This window comes from Microtus ochrogaster, unplaced genomic scaffold, assembly GCF_000317375.1.
Source record: "Microtus ochrogaster isolate Prairie Vole_2 unplaced genomic scaffold, MicOch1.0 UNK16, whole genome shotgun sequence".
NCBI classification, from domain to species: domain Eukaryota; kingdom Metazoa; phylum Chordata; class Mammalia; order Rodentia; family Cricetidae; genus Microtus; species Microtus ochrogaster.
In genome coordinates this window covers 2,262,856-2,287,483 of record NW_004949114.1, presented here as the reverse complement: position 1 = coordinate 2,287,483, position 24,628 = coordinate 2,262,856, and the positions used below count along the sequence as shown (strand labels likewise).

Below are 24,628 nucleotides of genomic sequence, written 5' to 3'. Positions count from 1 at the left end.
GGTCCCTCTCCATGTGGGTGGGGCTCTGGGTATGGAAGGACCCCTCCACAGACACACCCTCTGACCATCTCACCCTCACACCAACCCACCATCCCCACCAGCTCATAGGGGCCGCTGTTTATTCCAGGATGTCTCTAACCCTCATCCATTAGGTCTGCACATGGGGCCCAGGTGTAGCCACAACCCTGCTGGACCTCCTTCTGCCTCTTATTCCCAACCCATCCACACTGGTTCCTACCCTCACCAAGACTGGACTCTTCCTTGCTCAGTGTGAGCCACACTAATTTACCCCCGGGGCTCCCACTGAACCCATCAAAGTCACTACCCACAATCACCTAAATGGGGCCCTGAACCCCCATCCCCAGTAAAAACCCACAGAACACATGTATTTGAATTTTTTCCTTTGCAGATTTTTTTTAGTAGACATAGTCTTTTTTTCTCTCTCATTTTACAGCAAACTTTGCAAATATAGATTCTTTTTCTGTACAATAGAACAGCTACAGTGTACAATGAAGATGGGGACAGGGTTGGGGGGGGACACACCTGCTTCACAATGCTTCCCAGCCTGCACCCCTCTTGCCACCCCATCCTGTCCCTAGGCACAGTCTCCATCTCCCCGCTGGAGTCTCACAGCCTCAAGATGCTGCCAAAGTCAGGCGGCCCATCTGCCTCAGCTCCACCCCCCCTGCACAGACTGGGACGTCATATTTAGGGGGTGCCATGAAGCTGGCACACTTGGTCACTCCCCCCACAATAGGTGATTTATGTTTTTTTTTAAGAATTTCACTTTTATATATATATTTTTTAAAAAGGAAGGAAAGAAAGAGGAAAGAGAGAAGAGAGAAAAGGAAGAGAAGACTCAGAACAGAAAAAAGATGGAAAAAATTCCCCTCCCCCGCCCCCACCCATAAGACACAGTTTTCCGAAGTCCCGTGTGTGCGTGTGTATGCATGTGCATGTGTGTGTGTGCATGCGTGTGTATGTATATGTGTATTTGTGCATGTTTGCATGCGTGTGGTGAGTGTGTGTGTGCATGTGTGTGTGAGTGTGTGTGTGTGCATGTGTGTGTGTGTGGCTTGCTTGCTTGCACCAGGCAGCAGGCACAGTACAGTTTACATGAAAGTTAGTATATCTATTGTTGTGGCCACCTGCGGCCTCCTCAAGCTGTCCCTGCAGGCCAGGCGCTGGGCCCAGCAGCCCCTTGTTGTGCACTTATGTTGGGCTTAGTGTTGAGTCTCAGTCAGGGATAGCTGCTGCGGATGGTCTATCCTTTTTGGTCCACTGAGCATCACGAGTTTCGGAGAGGACAGGGCCGGGTTGCCTTGGGCCCTGCTGAGGGACGGAGGGAGATTCAGGACTTGTGCTGGGCGGACACGCCTTTCCAGTAGTCTAGGATGTCATGCAGGTCCTCATCTTTGGCAAACTGGACCTTCTTGCGCAGGGCGTGGCCAGCCGCCATGAATTCCGCATCATCCTTGTGCCTCCTACGGCTCAGTCTGAGGCGCTCCCAGATGCTCGGGGACGCCCTGCAGGTATACTCGGGGCTGGATGAATAGCTCAGGTTGTGGTACTGCGGGGACAGCTGCGAGTAGACGAGGTCTCGGGGTCGTGGCCGTGTCAGAGGCTCCAGGATGGATGCCTTGCGGCCTCCGAGCCCTTCATGAGTGGGCGGAGGTGGCGGCGGAGCAGGTGGCTCAGCAGGGTGGGAGCCGGGGTACGAGTGCCGATGCTCGCCATACTGGCGATTCTTGTCGGCCTCGGCCCGCAGCACAGTGGCTGCGGGTGTCACAGTGAGGATGGTCTCGGGCACAGGTGAGCTTTTTTCAATGTACTTGGTCTCAGTGGCTGGGGCCTTATGTGTGCCGGTGGCCTCAGCCCGGAAGGTACGAGGGCTACGCGCAGAACCGCTGGATGAACTGCTGGCCCTGGGGGGGCCGGGTGCAGCCTCCACGCTGTGGTGCCGCTGCAGGCCACCATGGCCAAAGGCATCTTTGTAGACAGGGGACAGGAAGCTGTGCTTGCTAGCCAGAGGCTCGGACAGCAGTACCAGCGGCGGCTCAGCCACGGACACGGCCCCCGATTTGGCGCCCTGGAAGGACGTGGACTCAGACTTGAGAGCGTCGATGCAATTGTTAATGATCTGGTTGACCCTGTCCACCTCCTTGGCAATGGTGGAGATTTCTGCCACTGAGCTCTGGTTTTCTGTGCCAGGCCGGCTCAGCTCACAGCTCCTGCGTTCTGGCGGCTCCCCTGTGCGTACTTCAATGTAGTTCCCCTTGGTGGCTTTGGGGGTCTCACTACTCTCCACTAGCTTGTACTGCTCCACGTCACTGGTGGTGGCTGGCAGGTAGGGTATTCGAGACACAGCCTCAGAGCCAAGCAGCGGGCCCTGGGTCAGCGGGGCTAGCCCAGGTGCCTCAATCTCAGGCCCATACTTCAGCTCGATGATGGTCTTTTTCAGGCTGCCAGCTGCCGCCGCCGCCACCGTCTTCTTATGTTTTTCCTCCTGTCGCCTCCGCTTGCGCAGGCAGTAGTAAACAGCGCCCAGAACCAGCACCATGCCGAAGAGGCAGCCGAGGATGGTCATGATGTAGTGAGTGGCTGTGGAGGGGCTGGGCACGGGGCCAGGGGGGCTGGGCGGCTTGGGCAGGCAGATGGTAAGGCAGGTGTGGTTGTGATGGGTGCCAGAGCTGGTGGAGACCACGCAGTATGTGTAGTTGGTGAGGGTGTAGAGATTGGTCAGGCGAATCTCCTCCTGAGGCTGGGTCAGCTTGGACACGGTGAACGATTTGCTGTTGTTGTAGTGCTCCAGTGTGTACATGCGGTTGAACGGGCTCGGCAACTGCACCATGATGGTGGCCGAGTTTTGGGTCAGTTGCTTGACCTTCATGGAGGGACGAGCCTCCATCTGAGTGGCCAGAGTCGTCAGGACCACCAGTGGCGTGGTGCCGTCACCAGAGAAGCACTCGTCATCGGGACAGGGCACATCGCTGGGCTCCGGGGGAGGTGGCGGTGGTGAATGTCCTGGCTGTGATCGGCCTGGCGCCGGGCGAGGTGGGCCGAGCACCTCAGCTGTGTAGGGGTCCTCAGTGCACACAGACTGCAGTTTGCTGAGGATGCTACGCTGGTGGCCATGGCGGCCCTGGCCCAGCAGGAAGTAGCCGGCGTAGACAGGAGGCGACTCACACTGTACCCGGTCGTGGGTCTGTGTGGCATTGGTGAAGGCGGCCAGCCAACGCAGGAAGCCCAGCAGCTCACAAGAGCAGTAGAAAGGGTTACTGTAAATTTCACACACCGAGAGCTTGGCCAGGCCCGCGAAGGTGCCGCTGCCCAGCTGCTGGATGCGGTTCATGGAGAGGTCTATGTTCATGATGTTGGGACACTCCCAGAAGGCGCTAGCCATGACCACCTCGATGAGGTTGGCCTGCAGGTACAGGTACTCGAGTTTGCTCAGGCCCCGCAGCATGCCCTCCGTAAGGTTGCGCAGCCGGTTGTATCCCAGCTGCAGCACCTGGAGGTTGAACTGGCCGGAGAAGGCCCCATCCTCGATGTAACCGATCTCATTCTTGGTGAGGTTGAGGTATGTGAGGTTCCCAAAGCGGCTCAGGGAGGCATAGTGCACGCTGCGGATACGGTTCTCATTGAGCCGCAAATCTACGATGGTGTTGTTGATCTGTTGGGGGATGGCCTCATAGGGCGGTTGGTTCTGGCTGCAGATGGCCAGCCACACAAAGCCCTTATCACCCTCGATCAGCCAGCAGTCGCCTTGGGCCAGCCCGCCTGCGTGCAGTAATGTGGCAGCCGCCACAAGCACCCAGGGTGCGCCCCACCCATGCCCAGCCATCTCGGGACACTCTGCCTGTGGGGACAGGGTGGAGGGCTGGGCAGTGACCAGCCCCCCGCGGGGACTTAGAGGTGGAATAGGTCACTGCCTGCACTGTCAGAGATGTCCTGTCCCAAGCTGCATGGTGCAAGTCCTGGGAGGGAGGATCGCTCCCTCACTGCCCACTGCCTCGCGCCGTCCTCCCCGATCCTGAGGTGACCACGGCCTGCTTTCCCATGGGCCTGTGTGTCCTGGTGGCTTCTCCCGGCTCCTGTGCCTGAAGTACTCTCTGCTGCAAGACAAGAGAAAAGAGAGTAAGTCACACACACACACACACACACACACACACACACACACACACAAAACCCTCATGTCCAAGGTCGCTGGGTGACTGAAGAATTCAGCCAAGCCATCCACCCACGTCTTCTGTAAAACGGAAACCCTGATACTTGTCTTAGGTCATGGGACTGGGTGAGAGAGTCTGGGGTCACCAAGGCAAACATATGCAAGGTGGACACGATGTCCCCAGGGTGACCAGCTCAGAGGTATCTTGAGGGACGATACAGTTCACTGGGCGTAACCTCAAGTCCGCTGGGTAACAGCCTAGAGAAAGGACTCAGAGTCCATCAGGCCATGAGTGGCAGGGCTGGCTGAGGCAGGACATCCATCTCATTGACTCATTGGCACTGTGCCTGCCACCTGGATGGAGTTCTTGGATGTCACTTCTCCCCAAGAAGGGCCAGTCACAGCACCTTCAGAGCCGCCTGCAGGGGGTGCCGAACACCCAGCCAATGTCCCCAGGCTGAGGCGGATCAGTTCTCCTTCTGCCCTCTAGGAGGCAGCAGAGTGGTCCAGCACACCCAGGGCTCATCACTAGTAGAGCTCCGAGTGACCGCCCCCACCACATGACCCGGCAAGCCACCCCTTCTAGGCCTCAGTTTCTCCAAGCGAACCAGCTGGCTGATCTCTGAGGCCAGCTACCCACAGAGCACCCAGGACTTGAAGCTGTCCCCCTCGTGGCAATGGAGGAGGAGCAGCCCACTTTGCAAAGAAGTCCTCCTGGGATTGAGGGAGACTGAGATGGCTCAGCAAACCAGGGTGATGACTGCCAAGCCTGACGACCTGAGTTCAATTTTCAGGACCCACATGGTGGAAGGAGAGATTCAACTCCCGCAAACTGCACCCCCCATACACACAATTAATAGAGAAATATAAAACAACCTCCTTAATTAAAACAAAAGTCCTCTCCAGCTTAACAATGGCATCCTCCACTTCCCCGAACCAGGCCCACCTTCCTCCATCTCCCACCCTAAGTTTACATACAAGCAGCCTCCTCTACCCCCCGCCCCAGCTATGCCCCCCCCCAGGACCAGGACTATGCCTCCCCCCAATCCCCAAAGCCCAGAGTGCATGAGAACAGAACTGTGGGGTGATGGGAGGATGCCTTACGGGTCAACTGGAGTCCTTTATCCTCTGGCCCCCTTCTGCCCACTTGCGGGATGGAGAAATGGGTATTCGCTTGTTAATACAGGGATTTACAGCTGCCTTTGTCACCGCTCACTGGCCTGGCCAGCAGCCAGCTGAGTGTATTTCACCAATATTGACAGCAGCAACTAGGCTGCACAGAGGCGACTAAAATGAGGAGGAATATATATATATATATTTCCTCTTTGCAAACTTCATAAATGGGACCTGGCTCCCAAGAGAATCCATTTCTAATGGAGAAAGGTGAACAGAATAGACTGGAAATCCAGAGGAACCCAGACCCTGCCTTGCGGTTCAGCAGCCTGGTTTCTGCTTAGACCTTGTGCACTGGAGCCGGTGAGCAGACATAGAGCCTTGGGGTGGCATGATCCTTAGCCAGAAGGGCCTGGGAATTCCCTTGGGCTCCTCATCCGATGTCAAGTTCACAGTGGTGGCACAACGTATCCACCATGCCTCGGAGCCTGACAACCACGGGAGAGCTCAAGCCAGAGAAAGGCCAGTGGAGTTGGTTGTGAGGACACGGACCCCAGTGGGAAGAGCCTTTCTCTCCTGGCCTCCAGGAGGGGTAGTGCCTGGCGAGAGATCTTAATCAGCTGTAATCTCTTGCTCAAAATAACTGAAAGTCGAGTTAAGCAGGATTACAGGCCCAAAGAGGCGCCGTGGTGTCTCCTGCGGTCTGTCGGCCTCCTACGCACACAGCTGCAGGTGTGTGCATGGGCATTTGCACTCCTGTGTCGTCCTAGGCATGGGTTTGCACGCACTTGCTCACCTAGACACATGGGACAGGCTGTGTGGGGACCCCGAGGTGTTCTTTGTCCCCCCCTTACCTTGTTCATACTCTGACTCACAGTGTGGGCAACAGTCCCTACTCCGTCTCACCCTGTTCCAGTATGGCAGTGGGCACGCTGAGTTCAAGGGCCCCTGACTCCAGCCATGTCTCCTTGTCTCCTCCCCACCCCCAGCCTTCTGCCATCCCACACCTAGGTTTGTCAACAATGCAGGGATCTTCAGTACCTGCCAGGGTAGGAACCCATGACTGTCCCCTCTATCATGGCCAGCGGCGCCTCAAGCATGGAAAGACAGACCCACCTCTCACATAGCCTCTGCCTCACAGGAAACCCCACAACCTCAGCCTTGTGAGTCCCCAAATTCTCCTTCCATACTTAGCTTTTCAGATAGAGGAAACTGAGGTCCAAAAAGTAAGATCCATCCTGGGTCGCACAGTGAATTGGCCCATGCCTCTTCCCGTCTAGGTCAATGTCCAGAGTCACAGGCACAGAATTAGGTGGAAGCCAGGGCAGATGCCATGGGTCTGGTCCCAGAGTACTTAGGCCATGGAGCCACTCCGGGGAGTAGTTATCAAGGGAACAGGTCAAATCGCCTTGATGGGTATTGGTATTGATGGCCCAGGATGGTGTCCTACCTCCAACCCGAGCTCTCCCGCCAACCTTTCCCTCATTCCATAATTCACTCACTCTCCTGGACCTCACCTCACCCTGCAATCCCTTCTCATCCCCTCATTTTTCCTCTCTGTGCCTAGTAACTCACTCATCAACCCACAGACCCCAGGGTGGAAGGCAGCGCCTAGACCCTGCAAGAGGGAGTTGCATCCCGGCACCAGGCCCAGCCCCCCATCTAGAACACACGTCCTTAAGTGGGCCACATTCTGTGTCAGGGGTCCCCTGCCCACGTGTGGATACCCAGTGTCAGAAGTGCAGCCAATCCTTACAGAATTTTCCACGGTAATAAGCAACACACTCAATCTGCCTCCTTCCTTGTTCACCTCTGCCTGCCCTCCACAGTAAACTTCCTTACTAGGGGACCCATGTTTCCCTCTGCCTTGGGACTGTATCTTTTTCCAGCTGTTTCCACCCTGGATCTAAGAGAGTGATGCCTCCCGTCACTGTCACAGGTGACCTCTGGGCCACCAGTCCCTGGCTTCTTGTCTTGCTCACACCATGGTATTCTTTTTTTTTTTTTGTTTTTTGTTTTTCAAGACGGGGTTTCTCTGTGGTTTTGGAGCCTGTCCTGGAACTTGCTCTTGTACACCAGGCTGGTCTCGAACTCACAGAGATCCGCCTGCCTCTGCCTCCCGAGTGCTGGGATTAAAGGCATGCGCCACCACCGCCCACACTATTGTATTCTTTCCTGTCCCTGAAGTTGGGTTCTCAAGTGGCCCTGTGGCTGACCCTCAGCTGGACGGCCCAATGCTATCCCCTGACACCTCCACTTGGCTGAACCCCAGTGGGTTTCCACAGCCCTGACATTTCCTAGTTTGTAGATGAGGTGTGCAGATACCTGTGCCAACCAGTGGCTCTCGGGCCTAGTTTGGAGGATAGATTCTGCTTACAATGAGCAGGAACCAAACCGGGGTGCTGGCTCAGCTCACCGGGACCAGTTGACAGCTCTGACCCCTGAGATACCAGAGGGAGGAAGGAGCCTTGCACCATGGGAGGCTTTGAAGCCATGCTGGGAGCTGAGGGTCAGACCACCTGGCCCGGATGGAGATGGCAGAGGTGCCGAGGGTGTCAGCTAGTCACTCAAAGAAATGCCACAGGGGGAGATGGCTCACCATATGAGCATGAAGATCTGGATTCAGATCCCCTTAACTCATATAAAAAGCTAAGTGTTGTAGCCACAGTGCTGGGGAGGCGGCAACAAGGTTCAGGGGCCAGACAGCCTCAGTGAGCTCCAGGCCAAGGTTGCCCTGTCTCAAAAAAAAAAAAAGTGAATGGTACCTGAGGTTGACCTTTGACCTCCATGTGTTGGTACATATGCATGTGCTTACATGCACACATACATATCAGCACTCACGTGAACACACACAGAAGGAAGGGAGAGAGGGAGGGAGGGAAGGAAGGAGGGAGGAAAGACCTATCACAGGCCAAAGAAGCATCCAAAGAGACCTAGGAATGAGCAGAGTGTTTTTAGTGGTTTTCCTAATAGGCTTTCATTAGGCAGCTGACTTGTACACTGAAAGGACTGGGCAGCAAGATGACTTCCGGTCCCCACCCTGCTCCATGCAATGCTCTCCCCCACAGCAGGGGGACGCTAGGCATGGCGTTTAAGAACAGCAAAGGTCCCTCAAAGGACATACACAGAGGGACACACAGTCTGGCAGGAGGGAGGAGAGCTGGAGAGAGATGCAGTTGGGCCGCAGGCTGGGTGGGCAGGGCATCAGACGGACGGTCTTAGTGGCTGAGTAGGAGTCCATCAGGCAGGCAGGCAGGAGGAGGCGAGGGTGCACGGTCATGTGATCAGAGCCATTCCTCCCCAGGGGCTGGGAGGGTGTCCCAGGACAGAGGGGAGTAGGCAGTGCCAGGCTATAGTGGGTGGCTGTTGGGGCAAGGTGTGGGGGAGAGGTCCAAGGTGACAAGGGAGGGGCCGGACTTGTTCCTATCCACTTCTTCCTCTCTCTGCTTCCCACTTCTCTCTTCTTAGAATAGGTGGCCAGAGGCCAGAGGATCTGAGGCTGGGGAATCAAGCCTGCGCAGCCCAGGCCCTCCATGTTCAACTTCAGGCCTCAGTTTCCCCACCTGAGATTCATTAGGTATCTGCAGGGATTCTTCCTATAGTAAGAGGGCCAGGGCCTCGTGTCTGGGGATGACTCTTTACACATACACACACACACACACACATACACACACACCGTGGGTGCTCACGGAGGATCTCTGTAGCCCAGGGCACCCCGGGGACAATGGACTTGCGTTGTCATTCCAACCCCACGGCCCTTCCCTGGTGATGAAGTAGCGCGTGGCATTCTCGGCTTTTAAACTTCTTATAGTCAGATTTACATAATCATGGCGGCCGAGTGGGACTGATCACATGTGTCTAAAAATACGGCTCTGTTTTCGATCATAGAGCAGGAAGAGCCGCCGGGGCAGAGCTGGAGCTGAGCCAAGGCTTCTGCTGACGAAGTGGACTTCCCTTCCCCTCCTGCACCCCCCAGGGGCAGCACAGGCTGAGGGCCAGGGCGGGACACAGAGAGATGGGTAGAGAGCTATTGATCGGTAACTTTTCACCGTTCCAATGTTTTGCCAATAGATCATGTTTACTGCTAAGGCCCGCTTGCCCGCCGCTGCTGCAGGGCTCCAGCCAGAACTGTCCAGTGCTCTGCGGCAGAGCCTGCCGGGCTATGATGGGCAGGCCTGGGAGGCTGAGGCTGCATGGACCCGGCCTGGCCAAGAGCACACCGGGGCCAGCCTGTTCTCTTGCTGCTGAGTTCAGGTTGGAGTACTAAGGTTGGTTTGGCCAAGTGCTGGCTGGGTGACCTTGGGAAAGTTACTGACCCTCTCTGAGCTTCATTCGGCTTCCTACTCCATCAACTAGAGATGAGCTTGGCTCTGCCTCCTAGGTTGACGGTACAGAAGCATGCTTCTGGCTATTTAAAGTTTCTAGAACTTTGTACAGGTTGTCCTCTTTGTTCTAGACCCTCCTTGATCTAAAGAGAGAGAAGAGAGATTTTGTAAAACAGCCTGGGTGGACAGAGCAAGTGTGTATCCCTGGCTCCACACAGGAAAGGCCCCAGGGACCCCCACCAGCTTTCAGGGTTTTCTCATCACCCACTAAGGTTGTCTGGATCCTACCTGCTCTCCCAGTACACACACCCCTGCCCCCCATTCAAGCTCAGCATGACCAGGACTGCAGGATGGCTGAATCAGCAGCCTGGCTCCTTGGGAACTGGCCACAGACAGGGTCAGGCCTGGCATGCCCTGGACCTTGGCTGGACCTGACTTTGTCCTCCAGCTGGCCAGAGAAATGGAGGCTAGAGAATACCCTTGTCCACACCACACCCCTCCCTGTGAGAACTCAGAGGTCACCAAGGAGGGCTGAAGGGACAGGGAGACTGTCCAACACCAGATGACCTTGTAGAAGAACACTGGGGTCTCGATCCATCTACTCAGAGACGAAAACACTCTGCAAGCATGCGGCCAGAACAACTCCACACACACACACACACACACACACACACACACACACACACACACACACACACACACACCTACATTAACTGAGCATCTACTAGATACCAAAGGCATCATCAGTGATGACCTCAGCATGTGGAACGAGGAAGAGGGGAAAGAGGGAGAAAAAGAGAAAGAGAAAGGCTCAGAGAGAGAAAGTCAGCCAGGAAACAGAGACTAGCAAGAGAATTCAGCAGGCAGTTTGAAGATGAACAGTCTCCTGATTCACTCCAGAGTTCCAGAGGGAACCGTGGAGCTGGAGCCAGATACACAAAGCATCCAGCCTCCCTCGCGAGGCTGGGGCCCAGAGATGCAGGAGGGGGGAGGGTCTGGTCTGCGGTTTCCTTCCCAACCAGAGCTGGGGCCCCCAGATCACTCCCTGTGGCCCTCCCCCCTCCCTTGCTGCTCCAGGCTGCTCTGAAGTTAATTAGGGACCCAAACACTTAATGGTCTCTTAAGCTTCCACCGGGCATCTTTTTAAATTAAAAAAGATGATGTATTGCACCATTGGAGGGAGAAATCAGTCCGCAAAGGCTCCCTGCTCAGGCGCTGGCAGGCATCTTCGGAGGAGGATGCCAGGCTGGTCCCTGAAGATGATAGACAATGTGTGACCCTCTCCAGGAACTCTGCCACACTCCCCATCATCAGACAGAGAGCCTCGTTTAAAGGCAAGTATAGGTCTGGGTGTCCCATCACACCCCATAACTCCGGCAGCCAGGAGGTTCTATCTTTAGTCTGACCTGAATCTCTCCAGTTGTTTTGAGGTCTGCTGTTCTCATCCTACCACTATGCTGACCTCCGGGAGCCCCCAAGTTCCAGAAAGCTCCTTTCTAATTCTCCTGACCTCGGGGACTCTGACACTATTTGGGGGTTTGATATCGGCCTGGTGGGAAGGCAAGGAGCTATGGTAGAAAACTGGCTGGCTCCCCAGGGGACAACATAGGCCAGATCTCACTGGGTACAGACACAGTGACCAACCGCAAACTACTCACGGGGTCAGGCCAACCCTCACGACACCGGCACCTTGGCTGTCGGATCTGTACTCATTTTCCATTGTACTAAAGATTTGGTGGGGGAGCAGGCACCATTTTTGAGTTGAGGTTGTAAACGAGCCACCAGCCCTTAGATTTTACAATTACCTGGGAGCTAGCACATCAACGGGCAAGGTGTGTCTGTGTGAGCTCGAGGGCCTGGGTTCGATCCTGGGTCCCACATCAAAGCCAGGTCTCATGGTGCATGCCTGCAATCCAGTGCTGGGTGGAGTGGGGAGAGGTGGAGATGAAGGATCCACGGGGCCCGCTGGCCACGTAGTCCAGCTGAATCAGAGAGCATCAGGTTCATGAGAGGCCCTGCCTCAAAAATAATGTGGGGTGACTGAGAAAGACAGCGGATGTGGACCTCTGCACACAGTCAGAACCCCCCCCCACACACACACACACAATGAGTGAGCAATTGGTCCTTCAACGTTACATTAATTAGGGAAATTAAGAAAAGCACAAAAATCTCTTCTGAGGGTATTGGCGTTGAGACACGTGTGACTGGAACCAGTGTGTGTCTGGGCCTGCACGGGCCCCTCTGTGGGACACACCAGATATGAGTCTATGACCTCCTGACAGAGTGAGTGGGCGGGACGGGAAAGGGCCCACACCACTCACTCGGACCCGTGGCGGCCCACATTCCGTTTGTCCACGCTGTAAGTTCTGAGGAGGTGAATGGAATAGAGGCTTTCCTCCTCCCTGGGGCTCGACCTGCTTCTAGACTGTGGAACAGTCTACTACCGCCATCACCAGCATGCCCTGTCTCCTAGGAAGCTCCCATAGTCACCAGTCATCTCCCAGAGGCCATACCATGTCCACCCCAACAGGCGCCAGGGAATGATGGTCAGCCACCAAGGAGGCTCCTCTAGACAGGTGTGGTTCGCAACTGTCATCCCCAGCTCCCAGGAGGCTGAAACGGGAGGTTCATTGTCACCAGATCCTTGGGTTTGAGACTTCTGCCCTGGCTCTCACAGTTCTGCAGAGTGGGGACAGTGGCTCGCCCTCAGAGAGAACACCACCTTACACTTGTGTGAGTTGACGTCTAGTATTTAATGTTCACGCCACATGGGATGTTTCCTCTGCGTAGAAAAAGGATGGGAATTGACTCCACCCCCCTCCTAAGTAGCAGCAAATGGTCTTGACAAGATGTATTGATTAATCTATTTCTTCTGGTTGATTTCTGATTCTCCGATCTCGCCCTCTCTTCCTCCCTCCACAGTTCTGCACGGCTTTCAAGTGCCTTCCAGGACCTCTCTCTGGCATCATAAATAAGCCCACCAGGGTTGGGGAGATGGCTTAGTCAGCACAGGGCTCGCTGTGCAGAGAGCAAGAGGCCTGGATTCTACCCCAGAACCCACATGAAATGCCAGGTCTGGTAGCCCTTGCTTGTGATCCCTGAGCAAAGGAGGCAAAGCCAAGGCGATCCCTGGGGCTGGATGGTCAGTCAGCCTTACCTACTTGGTGAGCTCCAGGACAGCGAGAGATCCTGTCTCAAAAAAACAAGGTGGACGGTACTCTACGAATGACACCTGCGGGTGGCCTCTGGGCTACACACGAGCTACCAACACCACACACACACACACACACACACACACACACACACACACACACACAGAGTGATAAGAAATGCACCCACAGATAAAGCAGAAGGCAGCCTCAGGAGATGGTCCCCCAGGGCACTCCCTGCCTCTCTCTTCTTTCACCAAACTGCACACTTTCTGTCACTGGTCACCTCTGTCCTTCATATTTAGGAAGACAAACATTGTGACTAAATTGTTCATATATCCTGATTTCTTAATTCTTTTTTTTTTTTTTGACAGGATCTCATGCAGTGCAGGCTGGCCTCAAGCTCCCCTATGTAGCCAAGGATAGCCTTCAGCTTCTGATCCTCCTGCCTTCGCCTCCCAGATGCTGGGATTGTGGGGATGCCTCACACACCCCATTTATGTGGTACTGAAGACAGAAGCCAGGGCTTCCTACATACCAGGCAAGCCCTCGGCTGACTGAGCCACCCCTAGGCCCAGTTCTTTATCTTTTTGGATATTCATTTTTAGGGGAGGGAATAGTTGTTTTGAGACAAAGTCCCCCTGTGTAGCCCAGGCTGGCCTGAAACTCTTCCTCTTCCTGCTTCTACTTCCTGGGCACTGGGAGTCCACCCCATCCGGTTCTGAATCTTCTTCCAGACGAACCTTCAGGGCAGGTCTTGTTGTTTTCCCAAACTGGCCACCTAGTGCCTACTGTGAATTAATTCTGGAGTAACTTCCAGGGAACGTTCCAGCAAGCCTCTTCGCATTGTTATTTTGTCTTCCTGTCCCCCAGGAAGACATTATCGAGCTCTTTGTAATGATCCTAAATTTTTCTTGTCAAATTTTCTGGAAATTCCTTGGGGCTCCAGTGCTGCTGTTTTACTGTACCCATCTCAAGCGGGGGACCAATTATTTCATTACTTGTTCGGATCACTTGTTCTTTAGCGCAAATGAAAGTTATTGATCTGCGTTATGTGTTTTCTCTCTGGCTGTGTACCTTCATATTAAATTCATATATTAAATTATTTTTTTCGGTTGCTTCTCTTGGGTCTCAAATCACGCGGATGGCAAATAATTACAATTTTTCCTAGAGACGGCTGTTCATTTTGCTTTCCTGTCTTATTGCTATGTCTACTTTCACAGCACAAAGAGAAAGGTGCTGTCTTTTTTTCTAATAAAAGTTTTTGAACAGGAATGATTTTTTCTTAATGCCATCATTTAGAACAGTCTTGGCTGGGGCAGATGCTCTACTCTGATAGCAAAGTGCTTCCTCATACCTATTTTTAGCTGTTACTTTAAAGCCAGAAGTTGGCACCGGAGCTTGGTCAAATGCCCTTTGTCATTTATTAACACGGTGTGCTGGCTAGCTGATTGGTATTATATATTTTATTAATAGATTGCTCTAGCTCGAGGCCGTCTCCAAATTCTTTGTATGAATCCTGTATAATCGAGGCGGATCATCTCTCCAATAGTCTTCAGACCGGCGACTGTGTCTGCTCTTGTCTTCCCAAGGTGATTTGGATGGCATTCATGGGCAAGGAGAGTGTGGGGGGTTAATTTCTGGGGTGTCTTTGCCACATTGGGAGTGTGTGGCCTTTCCTACACCCCCCAGGCTGTCGTGGGCTCAGCCTCTGATGTCCTTGGAGGGGAACCCCCCACTCTTAGGGATTCTGGTTCTTTCCGTGGAGCTGTGTGGTTGAGCATCCCTAACCTAGACCAGCACCATTTAGAGTCAACCCACAGAAGGGCAGGAGACAGGGTGATCTCTGAGAACACATTAGGAACTCAAAAGGAACTGCAAGAACAGTTAGGGGGGTTGTGGGTACCTTTGGGGAGACAACCCCCAACTAGTGAGGTCTGGTTTGGAGGGCTACTCTCTGTGGCCCTCTTCTCCATGACCCACAGGGCAAGTCTCAAGGACATCTATGCATGGACAAGACACACTGAGGGTACTGCAGATATACAAGAAGAAACAGAAGACCCTGACAGCCCATGGCTCATCCCTCCTAACGGACAGACAAACGGACACCATGTGCAGCGTCAGAGCTCCCAGCCAGGGCGGTTTATGAAGTACAGCAGCAATGTCACCTCCTGTGGTTGTTAGGGTGTCTCTACCTTGGCATTCCTGAACCCAGGCCAGCCTAAGGCTTCCCAGGCTACCACAGAGCTAGCTAAATCAACCGGAATCAACCTGCAGCGGGGCCAGCATGTCCTGAAAGTGACTTCCTGCCGTACGGCTGTGGGTGTGCATGCTGTGTGGGAAGTAGGGGGTGGAGGCCAAGGCCTCCTCAGTGCCTAGATGGGGGCAAAGCACCAAGGCTGAGCAGAGCCAGCAGTGCCACCAATCCCTTCCCTGAGCCTTTGACTCACAAACCTCGATGTGGAACAGCTGCTGGACCACTTGTTACCCAGCAACAGCAGCCCCAGAGTCTGCACATCACACACCAGGGACAGGGCAGGTGGTGGCTCCACCCCCCAGCTTCCCTCCCTGTCTGCTATCTGCTGAGGGGAGTCCCCAGTCCTCAGAGCCATGCTGAGCGTCCTCATGGTTCTCATGCTGAGGTGGAGGCTGCCACAGGGATTCCAGGCAACAATATGGGCACAAGCCAGGACCCTGAAGCTATTGAGCCTTTTTTTCCTCCTGACTGGGACACCTGCCAGCTATAGGCTTCCCTGAAAACCACCACTTCTCCTCGTGTGTGTGTGTGTGGTGGAGTAGGCTAGAGGTAACCTAGGCTAGCATTACTCTGTCAGCCTTATTTTTGGAGAGAGTCTCTCACTAGCCAGATAGGGTAGACTGGCCGATCAGAGTGCCGTGGGGATCCTCCTGTCTCAGCCTCCTCAGCACTGGGATTAGCTTTTTATATGAGTCCTCGGGACCTGAATTCAGGTCCTCACACTTCTTCACCCAGGGGCCCAGCTGCCCAGCCCCAAGGATGCTCCTGAACACCTCCGACCCTCATTCCACCTCTCTGACAGGTGGGCCAGCTATGAAGTGTGAACAAGGCCACCATGACAATTAGTATTGAGGGTTTCTACGGCCATGCATGGCACAGGGGGACAGTCAGTACAGTGTGGTCCTGCACAGGGCAGAGAGTGAGCAGCTGCAGGCCTTCAGCTCCCTAGGGAGAAAGTGCTCAGTCATTCTGACTTCTGTCTCCTCTCTTAAAAAAAACAGAGACAATGAAGGGACCTCCTAAGAGAGCCACCCACCCGTGGAATTCACACCACCATATCACAGGCTCCTAGGCACTGTAGCTTGTGGTGGGAGTGGGGGATGGGAGGGAAAGAGGGAAGATGGTTCAGGAGGGGAGCGGGTGGAGGAAGACGGGTGTGGTGGCTTGCCGGAGGAACACAGAATGCACCTAGCTGGAGCAGGGCATGGCTTTCTATGAAGTCATACAGCTCTCCAAGGCTGAAAAACAAATAAACCCAAAGCAACAAATAACGCAGAGAATGGTGCAGGGCGGGAGGGTGCAGAGACTGGAGAGCTGCGCCAGAGTGCAGGGCAAACAGGGGTGCAGCGATGAGAAGGGGACCAGGGCAGAGGGTCCAGAGCAGGGGTGGAGGGGTGGCGCGCCACCCGGTCCCCCACATGGGTTGGGAAGGCGGGATGTGGAGGTCACAGGTGAGTGGGTCTTGCTCAGGCCACTCATTGTGTACGCCTTAAGAACACAGCTTCCTTCTAAGACCTGGGGCTCCGAGATCAGGGTCCCTGGAGCTCTGGCTTCTCCAACCAATAGGTAAAAGGTTTTTACTAGGGAAGCTGAAGAAAAATGAGATTGGAGTCCTCAGGCAGATGGAAGAATTTGGAGTCAGAAAGTGGGGGTAAAAGCTCTCCTCAGGGGCTGAGCTGACGAGAAATCTGGGGATTATAGGGTCATCCCTAGGAAGGTCCCTGGCCACTATGAACCCTTGAGAGCCATCAGCTCCCTTCAGCCTCTTCCACTGGAAAGAACAAAAGTTAAGCCTAGCCGAGTTACACAGCTTCTAGCTATGTCAGAGCCTCAGGGGATCTCCCCACCAGAATAAAAGTCTATCCCTTTTACTCTCCTGGGGTGGAGTGACCACAGCCTAGGACAGTCAGGACAGAGATGAGAGTCGCAAGTCCAGAACTTTCTATCCTGAGAACTGCCAGGGCCAGTGTGTATGCGCATGTGACTTCATGAGCAAGTATGCAGCCCTGGTTCATGACTCCGAGCGCTGTGCCCAAGCCTAACCATCACCGCACGCCACGCGCACGCACACACACACACACACACACAGCCATCTTTCTGCTCTCCACAGAAGACCCACACTGCTGCTAGGATCTCAGGGCTGGCAGAGGCAGGATTTAAAGCTGCCAGTCTTCCTCTGAGGCCACTATCCCGTTCTTTCTGCCAACACCAGGCAGGTGTCCTGCACCTACCTTAGGGGGCTGGGCAGGGTCACTTCCCACCTCTACTCTGGAAGAACCTAGGCAGCCTCCCAGATTCCAGCTTGAGCTCTCTTAGACCTGACGAGTCTCAGGGCAGTCTATGGGTTCTGTTCCCACCCACACTGTGACAAGTTTGAAGATCCTACAGTAAGATCCAGAACTTCCTTCTAGTAGGATTTGTGGCTCAAGACCTTATGCGGCCCCGTGTCACCACAGGGAACAGAAAGACAGGAGACAAATTTGCAAGAGGCAAGCTTGGTCTATATCAGAGAGATATACAGAGCAGAATAGAGGCGGCAATGGTCCATGTGCTGGCCAGTTAGATATCAACTTAACACAAGGTAGAGTGATCGGAAAGGAAGGAGCCTCAGTTGAGAAAATGCCTCCATAAGATCGGGCTGCAGGCAAGCCTGTAGGGCATTGTCTTAATTAGTGATTGATGGGGGAGGGCCCAGTCATTGTGGGTGGTACCACCCCTGGGCTTCTGGTCCTGGGTTCTATAAGAGAGCAGACTGAGCAAGCCATGAGGAGCAAGCCAGTAAGCAGCTTGCTCCTCCATGGCCTCTGCATCAACTCCTGCCTCCAGGTTCCTGTCCTGCTTGAGTTCCTGCCATGACTACTTTTAATCCCTAATGAAGGTGAAAGAAGTGTCAGAAGATATACACAGCAGGATTGTTCCTGCCAGCCAGAGAGGGACTCAAGAGTCCACAGAATATCGGGTGGCAGCATCACAGGGCACACATACTGTGGAACATTTTACAGCGATGAAAAAGAAACAAACCACCCAGCCACAAGCACTCCTGAAAACAACTGCTGTGCTGTCCCTCAGGTCAAAGCTCGGCAGCAGAGTCCTTCACCAGGTTTGGGTAAGTACACTTGTAGAACTGCTCGCTTCGGCAGCAGGTATACTACAATTGGAACGATACAGAGATTAGTATGGCCCCTGCATTTTCATGACGTGCAAATTCGTGAAGCATTCCATATTTTTTAGTGGACACTAGATGTAAAGCAAAGAGTAACCAGGCTACAATCTCAGCTCAGAGAGGCTGGGTAACAAGGAGGACCTCAAGAGAGATGCATGCATTTCCCGGGGAAGAGGAAATAGATGATATGTCCTGAGTAAACTGGGGGCAGGGTTGGGAAGTAGAGCGAAGGGGTTGGGGAGATGGGAGTGCAAGGGATCAGGACAGTCGAGATGGGGACGATGGGGACGGGAGGAGGGGAGAGTAATGAAGGAATTATTCTGATAGAGGGAGTCATTGTGGGGGTGGGGAGAAACCTGGTGCCAGGGAAACTCCCAGGAATCCACAGGGATGACCCCAGCTAAGACTCCGAGCCATGATGGAGAAGGTGGTGCCTGAACCGGCCTTCCCCTGTGATCAGACTGGTGACTGCCCTGATTGCCTTCATCCAGGACCTGGTGGAAGCAGATGCAGAGATCCTAAGCCAGGCCCTGGGCCGAGCTCCAGGAGTCCAGTTGAAGAGAGGATGGAGGGATGATACGACCAATGTGGGGGGGGAGGGCGGTCAGGATCATCAGGATCATAATGGGGAAACCCACAGAGACAGCTGACCTGAGCTTGTGGGAGCTCACCGACTCTGGACAGACATCTGGGGAGCCAACATGGGACTGACCTAGGCCCTCTGCATCTGGGTGACAGTGTGTAACTTGGTCTTTTGTGGGGCCCCTGGCAGTGGGACCAGAACCTGTCCTTGAAGCATGGGCTGGCTCTTTGGAACCTACTCCCTATGGTGGGATGCCTTTTTCGGCCTGATGCAGGGGGAGGAGCTTGGTCCTGCCTCAACTTGATATGCCATGCTTGTTGATTCCCGTGGGAGGCCTTACCCCTTCTGAACGGAGACAGAAGAGGAGTGGATGGGAGAGGGTGGAGGGGAGGCAGGGTGGGGAAAACAGGAGGAGAGGAGGGAAGGGAAACTGTGGTTGCTATGTAAAATTTAAAAATGATGAATAAAAAATGAAAAAGAAGCTGGACGGGGTAAGGGCCTTTGAAAGAACAAATCAGAAAAGGTTTAGTGCGTCCAGCATATTTATGCAGATGATTCCGGGAAGGGACAGCTTGGTTCAGAAAGCCTTTATCAGTGATGGACTTGAAAAAAGACAGGAAGATATGAAAATAACAGCAATAGTGTTGGTAAAAAATTTTATTATTAAATTTTTGATTTTGACATTTAATCAGTTGACACAAAATCAAGTAGAATCATTAGTTAAACAATGTCTTTAGATTCCACTATGAAATTAAGGGAAATCTTTTTTTGCTTGTATCAATAAATACCCAAAAGAGAGAGAGAAAAAATAAATGTAAAACTGTATGAGGATAAAGAATCACAAAATTAAGGAAGGGGAAAGGACTCGATGTGGCCTTCTTCATTGACCCAGTGGCTATGGGGAAGGTTCCCAGCTCGGGGGCTGCTGGGAGATGGCTTAGCGGGTAAAGTACCACACATGCATGAGAATCCAGTTCAGATACCTCAGAACTCATCCATAAAGTCCTGGGGGAGGGAGGGGGCGGAGATAAGTACCCCCCCACACACACCCTGCACTCACTGGCCAGAGAGTCCAGGCAAGTCAGTGAGTTCCAGGTTCAGCAAGGGACAGAGGAAGGCATGGGACGGTCACTGGCCTCCACCCTCATTCACGCGTGTGTACGCATGCGCACGCATGCCATACAAAGACATGACTAAGATCTACGATGACTGAGAATAACACCTACAATTCTAGCACTCGGGAGGCCGAGGCAGGGGGATTATAAGTTTGAGGCCAGTCTGAGCTACATTGGGAACCCATGCTGTGTCCCTTTCCAGATGTTACAATGGCCAATTCTGTTCTGAGGACTTCAGCAGAATCCAAAGGCAAAAGACAAGCAGAACAGAGAGGGACGGAACCCGCTACTGTGCGCGGGAAGCCTCCGGAGTGTGAGAAGCCACCTGGGAGGGATCTCCACTGTGTTATTCTTTATACCTTTGGTCATAGTAAATATTTTATAATTAGTGAAATATTTATTAGGGATTCCTTAAATATTTGAGATGTCTTGAATATTTTATAATAAATTTTAAAACGTTTTGAAAAGGATCTGCCTGTGGTGTCGGACTGACTTCCCCGTCCACGGAGGTGTGCAAAGACAAGGACAGGCTGCCCTCAGGGGGGCCTTGAACCTCAGGAGGATGTGGGTTCAAACACTGGTTTGTGGGGTCCTGCTGAGGTGGGTAGGGAGTGGGGATCAGGTGTCTGTCTGTCTGTCTGTCTGTCTGTCTGTCTGTCTGTCTCCAGCCCTGGCTAAGGAGAGAAAAAGCGGTTTTCCCTTATTCTGAGGACTAGGCTGAGATGCCAAGTCGCCACAGGGGCTCTGGGCAGCAGGGGACAGGAACTTGGTCCATCTCTGTCTCCATAAACACAAACTCCATCAGCTGCCAAGGGGTGGAGCCAGCCACACAGCACAGCAGAACCATGGGTCCCAGGAGGCTGCACACCCCTTTCAGCTTCCCCCAGGTTGTTACACATCTCTTCAGCCACCCAGGAGCCACCTCAGCCTCTGCAATCACTGGTTTCAGCCCAGAGGGGGTAAGGCACTTCCCTGGAGACACACAGTCAGATCAGGATAAAAATGGTAAAACTGAAGTCTCGGCCCCTCTCCAGAGTGTTTTCTAACTCTTCCTAATGACGAGGAGACAGATCCTTGGCAAGTGGATTTCCCCTTGCTCTGTCCCCAAGACTTGGAGGGGTTGGTGGCTTGGGCAGGTGATAGAGCAGAGAGTCAGAACTCAGACTTTTCTAAACCCCTCAAGAGGCTGTCCTTAGCTTTATTATTATTTGTGTGTGTGTTCATGCACAAATGTGTGCATAGTCGCATGTGTGTGAGAGAGAACATGTGCGCCATCACACACGTGTTGGGGTCAGAGGACAACTTCAGGTGTCAGTCCTTGCCTTCCACCTTGTTCAAGGCAGGCTGTCTTTTTCGTCCCTGAACACGCCAGGCTAGCTGGCGCATGAGCTTCTTGGCAGCCTTCTGTCTCTGCCTCCCATCTCCCCGTAGGAGTGCAGGGAGTACAGATACGCACCACTACATCTGATATGGGTGGAATTCGAACTCAGTCCCTTTGCTGGCACAGCAAGCATTTTATCTGCTGAGCCTCTCTCATTAACTTGAATGTCGCCTAAGGCTTTGGAACCTCAACCAGAGCATGAGCAGAATCCTCCCTAGCTGACCCCGCATCCTATGCGATGATTAATGGACCTCCTTCTGGTCTAACGTGCTGTGTGGACAGTGGGCACAACCCCATCTCCGGTGTGCCCTTTCTTTGCTAAGAATATTGGTTTATTCTTGTTTGGGGACTCCTAGCAAGAGAGGCTTCCTAGAAGGGACCACAGAGAGCCTTGGAAATGATGCTGTGCAGGCCCCTAAGGTGCTCGTGTGCCTGCTTGCTTCTACCAGGTCCCAAGATCCAGGACATTCATGGAGAATCTATGTCCAAGAATTCTGATTGGCCTCCAGCTTCTATTCTCATCATATCTTTTAAACTTGAAGGCTAGTGAGATAGTTCAGGAGGCAAAGGGAATTGCTGCCATGTCTGACAACCTGAGTGGGAGAGAACAGACTTCAGCAAGGTGTGTGTGTGTCTCTGTGTGTGTCTCTGTGTGTATATGTGTGTGTCTCTGTGTGTATATGTGTGTGTCTCTGTGTGTATATGTGTGTGTCTGTGTGTGTATGTATGTGTGTGAGTGTATGTGTGTCTGTGTGTACATGTGTGTATATGTGAGTGTATGTGTGTCTGTGTATGTATGTGTGAATGTGTGTATGTGTGTATATGTGTGTATGTGTGTGTGTGATGTGTGTGTGAGTGTGTATATGTGTGTGTATCCAGCTAGGATGCAGATGCAGTAGAAGGAGCTAAAGCCACTACTTTGGCCCTAGACAAAGAAGTCACAGCAGGAGATGCCTGCCCCTACCTGCCCTGGCCACCAACCCCTGAGCCCTTATGTGTAGGATACAAATATTTCTTATTTACTGAGTTTTGATTCATTCTCTCATCTCAGTGCAGAGGGAAACCTTCTTTCTTAGGGGATCCAGTTACTGGGGAGGGGCTCAGCAGGAGCATGGAGGTGTCTGGTGGCAGGAGGACGGAGAGATGGGAACACATCCCTACTCTTCAGCTTGTGTCTGCCACACCTGGTCCCTCCTCTCACCACCTCTCTCCACGGGCCACCCTGGTGAACCTGTCCGGCTCATCCACAAGCCTCTGGCTCGAAAGCTGAGCCTCAGGCTCCCCACAGCCTCCACTGAGTGCAGTCAGCCTGTTGCTGCAGCCCTACTGGGTGTTTGAAAACCAAGCAGCCATGGAACGCCTGTGATCTCGGCGCAGCAAGTAGATTGCTGGACCAGAGAGACGGACATCCGTGCTGGAGTCTGGGCAGAGGCCAGCTCCTCTCTGTATGTGTCCTCAGAGCCACGGCACCGTGAGTCACTCGGGCAGCCTGACAGGAGGGCTCAGGCAGAAGGCACCAAGCAAATGCTCCCTTCTGCTGGATGTTCCCCAGCTCTGGGCCATGTGTCTCCACACCACAGCTCTGACGACAGCCTCTGGCTCTGTGTCCTCAGCCTGATGCCACTCAGGTCACTCGGCGGATCACTCCAGCCCCCTCTCCTTCTTCATCACGCCTGCCCCTCCCCTGCAGCTCCATCACAGTTCACAGTGATGCCTGGAGGCATGCTGGGATGGTGGGGGTGATGTAGGGAACAGGGGCACAGCCATTGGGAAATATGGGTTAGGGCAGTTAGTTTATGTACATTGGCAAACTTATCCTGGCCAGCAGGTGAGTGAACTCAGCTCCCTTCCTGGCAATAAGAAACAGATGTATCTACAGGATTCCTTTGCCTCTCTTACACTCTCCTTCTTTCCTGCCTGAAACAGGCAATGGCTGGAGGTACAGCAGCCGTCTTAAGACCACAAGAACAAATGCTCATGATGACAGAACAGGACCTGAGTTTTCAGGATGGCGCCCCATCACCATGCTCTTCACATAAGAAAGAGGAACCCTATGTGGGGTTCAGCCCTACAGTGCGGGTCTTTGTTTTACACACTCTAACTGGCACAGCATAAAAGAACACAGAACTGTTTTACTAGGGAGTGGCTACCAATTCAGATTCCCTGCAAATGCTTCTGACTCTTAGGTGGAAAGTCTCAGGCCAGGACTCCTAGGTCTTAATCTCCTCTCTCTCTCTCTTTAATAAAGCAATAGCAAGCTTTGGGCTCTGAGCCTCCCTGGGGCTACAGCACCCAATGAGAATTTAATAACATTGTTTTCTTTCCATTGAATTTATTTTTATGATTATGAATTCTATTTATGGCTGGGGAGACCTGTTTTCCATTTGTGTTGTGCTGTAAAACTTCCCTTTATATAAATGTATTTAAGTTTTTAAAAAGCAGATTGATTTAGAGAGAAGCTGTAAAGGGTGTCATGGCAGGAGAGGTGGGGCCTGTGAGGGGCACACTGGTGGGGTGTCTGAGCCCATTGCACTGCCCTCGAATTGTTGAATCACCTGGGGGAAGTCCAGGGCAAGGCCATGAAGGTCACAGCCGTCTGCTGCCCTCTGGGAACATAGCCCTGATGCCTAGGGGCCTGTCCAGCCCCATTGCTCCGGGGAGTTTCTAGAAAGCCAATCTCAGAGTCATGGGTTGGACAATTTGGGGCTTGGTGGGGGCAGGAGTCTGGTCACCCCAGCCTTCTTCAAGCCGCTCTACCCGCCTGTGGCAAGACTTCAAAAGCAGGGACTCCAGGAGCCGCCTGACCTTTCGCTAATTAGCTGGAGCTGTTTGCTACGCGGTCTCCAGCCCTTCCCTAGACAGCGGCTCAACAGGCCAACATGGCTGCTGTCAACCCCTGTCGCCCTGGGGCACATAAACAGTTTTGTGCTGGAGAACAGCGGAGCTCAGCAAGCTGTGCTTCTGCAGCTTAAGGAGGGAAGGCAGGATCACTGGTTCTGGACAAGTCAGCAGATGCTACCTGGATAACAGACACTGGGTCCATTTCTCAGACAATGGCGGAGAGGCAGAGGAGGGGGAGGGTCCTTCACAGAGGGTCTGGGCTCCACCACACCAACTCCAGGGTGTTCTCACCACACCCATCACCACAGCCACCAGGCAAGCTCAGTCCCTGCTCATGGACACAGAATCCAGCCAAGGACTATATAACACGGAGGGGCCTTTCTGAACTCTTAATAGTGACTTCCAGGAAAGAGGCTTCTAGGGATGGAGTCCCTGTACTAGGAACAAGAGAAAGGCAGGAACGGAGAAGGTGGAAAAGTGGCAGAGCCTAGAACAACTAGGTGTAAGGGATCTTGGAGAACAGAGGCATGGCT

General features: G+C 53.3%; 1 protein-coding gene and 1 non-coding gene across 7 annotated transcripts in view; one reads left to right on the top strand and one right to left on the bottom strand.

Annotated features, from left to right (window-relative positions):
• Positions 1 to 1,012: 1,012 nt before the first annotated feature.
• Elfn1 (extracellular leucine rich repeat and fibronectin type III domain containing 1) overlaps positions 1,013 to 24,628 on the bottom strand; it is an 82,101-nt gene continuing 58,485 nt past the window's right edge. For 5 of the 6 annotated variants that reach the window (XM_026789310.1, XM_005367119.3, XM_026789308.1 and 2 more), the window contains exon 2: positions 1,013 to 4,115. In XM_026789310.1, coding sequence (XP_026645111.1) covers positions 1,352 to 3,844 — 2,493 coding nt within the window. In that variant the 5' untranslated portion in view covers positions 3,845 to 4,115 and the 3' untranslated portion in view covers positions 1,013 to 1,351. Of the gene's footprint in view, positions 4,116 to 11,411; positions 11,529 to 24,628 lie in introns of those variants that run through there. The other variant, XM_026789311.1, reaches the window with a different exon arrangement.
• LOC113458379 lies at positions 18,137 to 18,240 on the top strand. Its single transcript, XR_003378751.1, has one exon. It is a non-coding gene; the product is annotated as a U6 spliceosomal RNA (small nuclear RNA).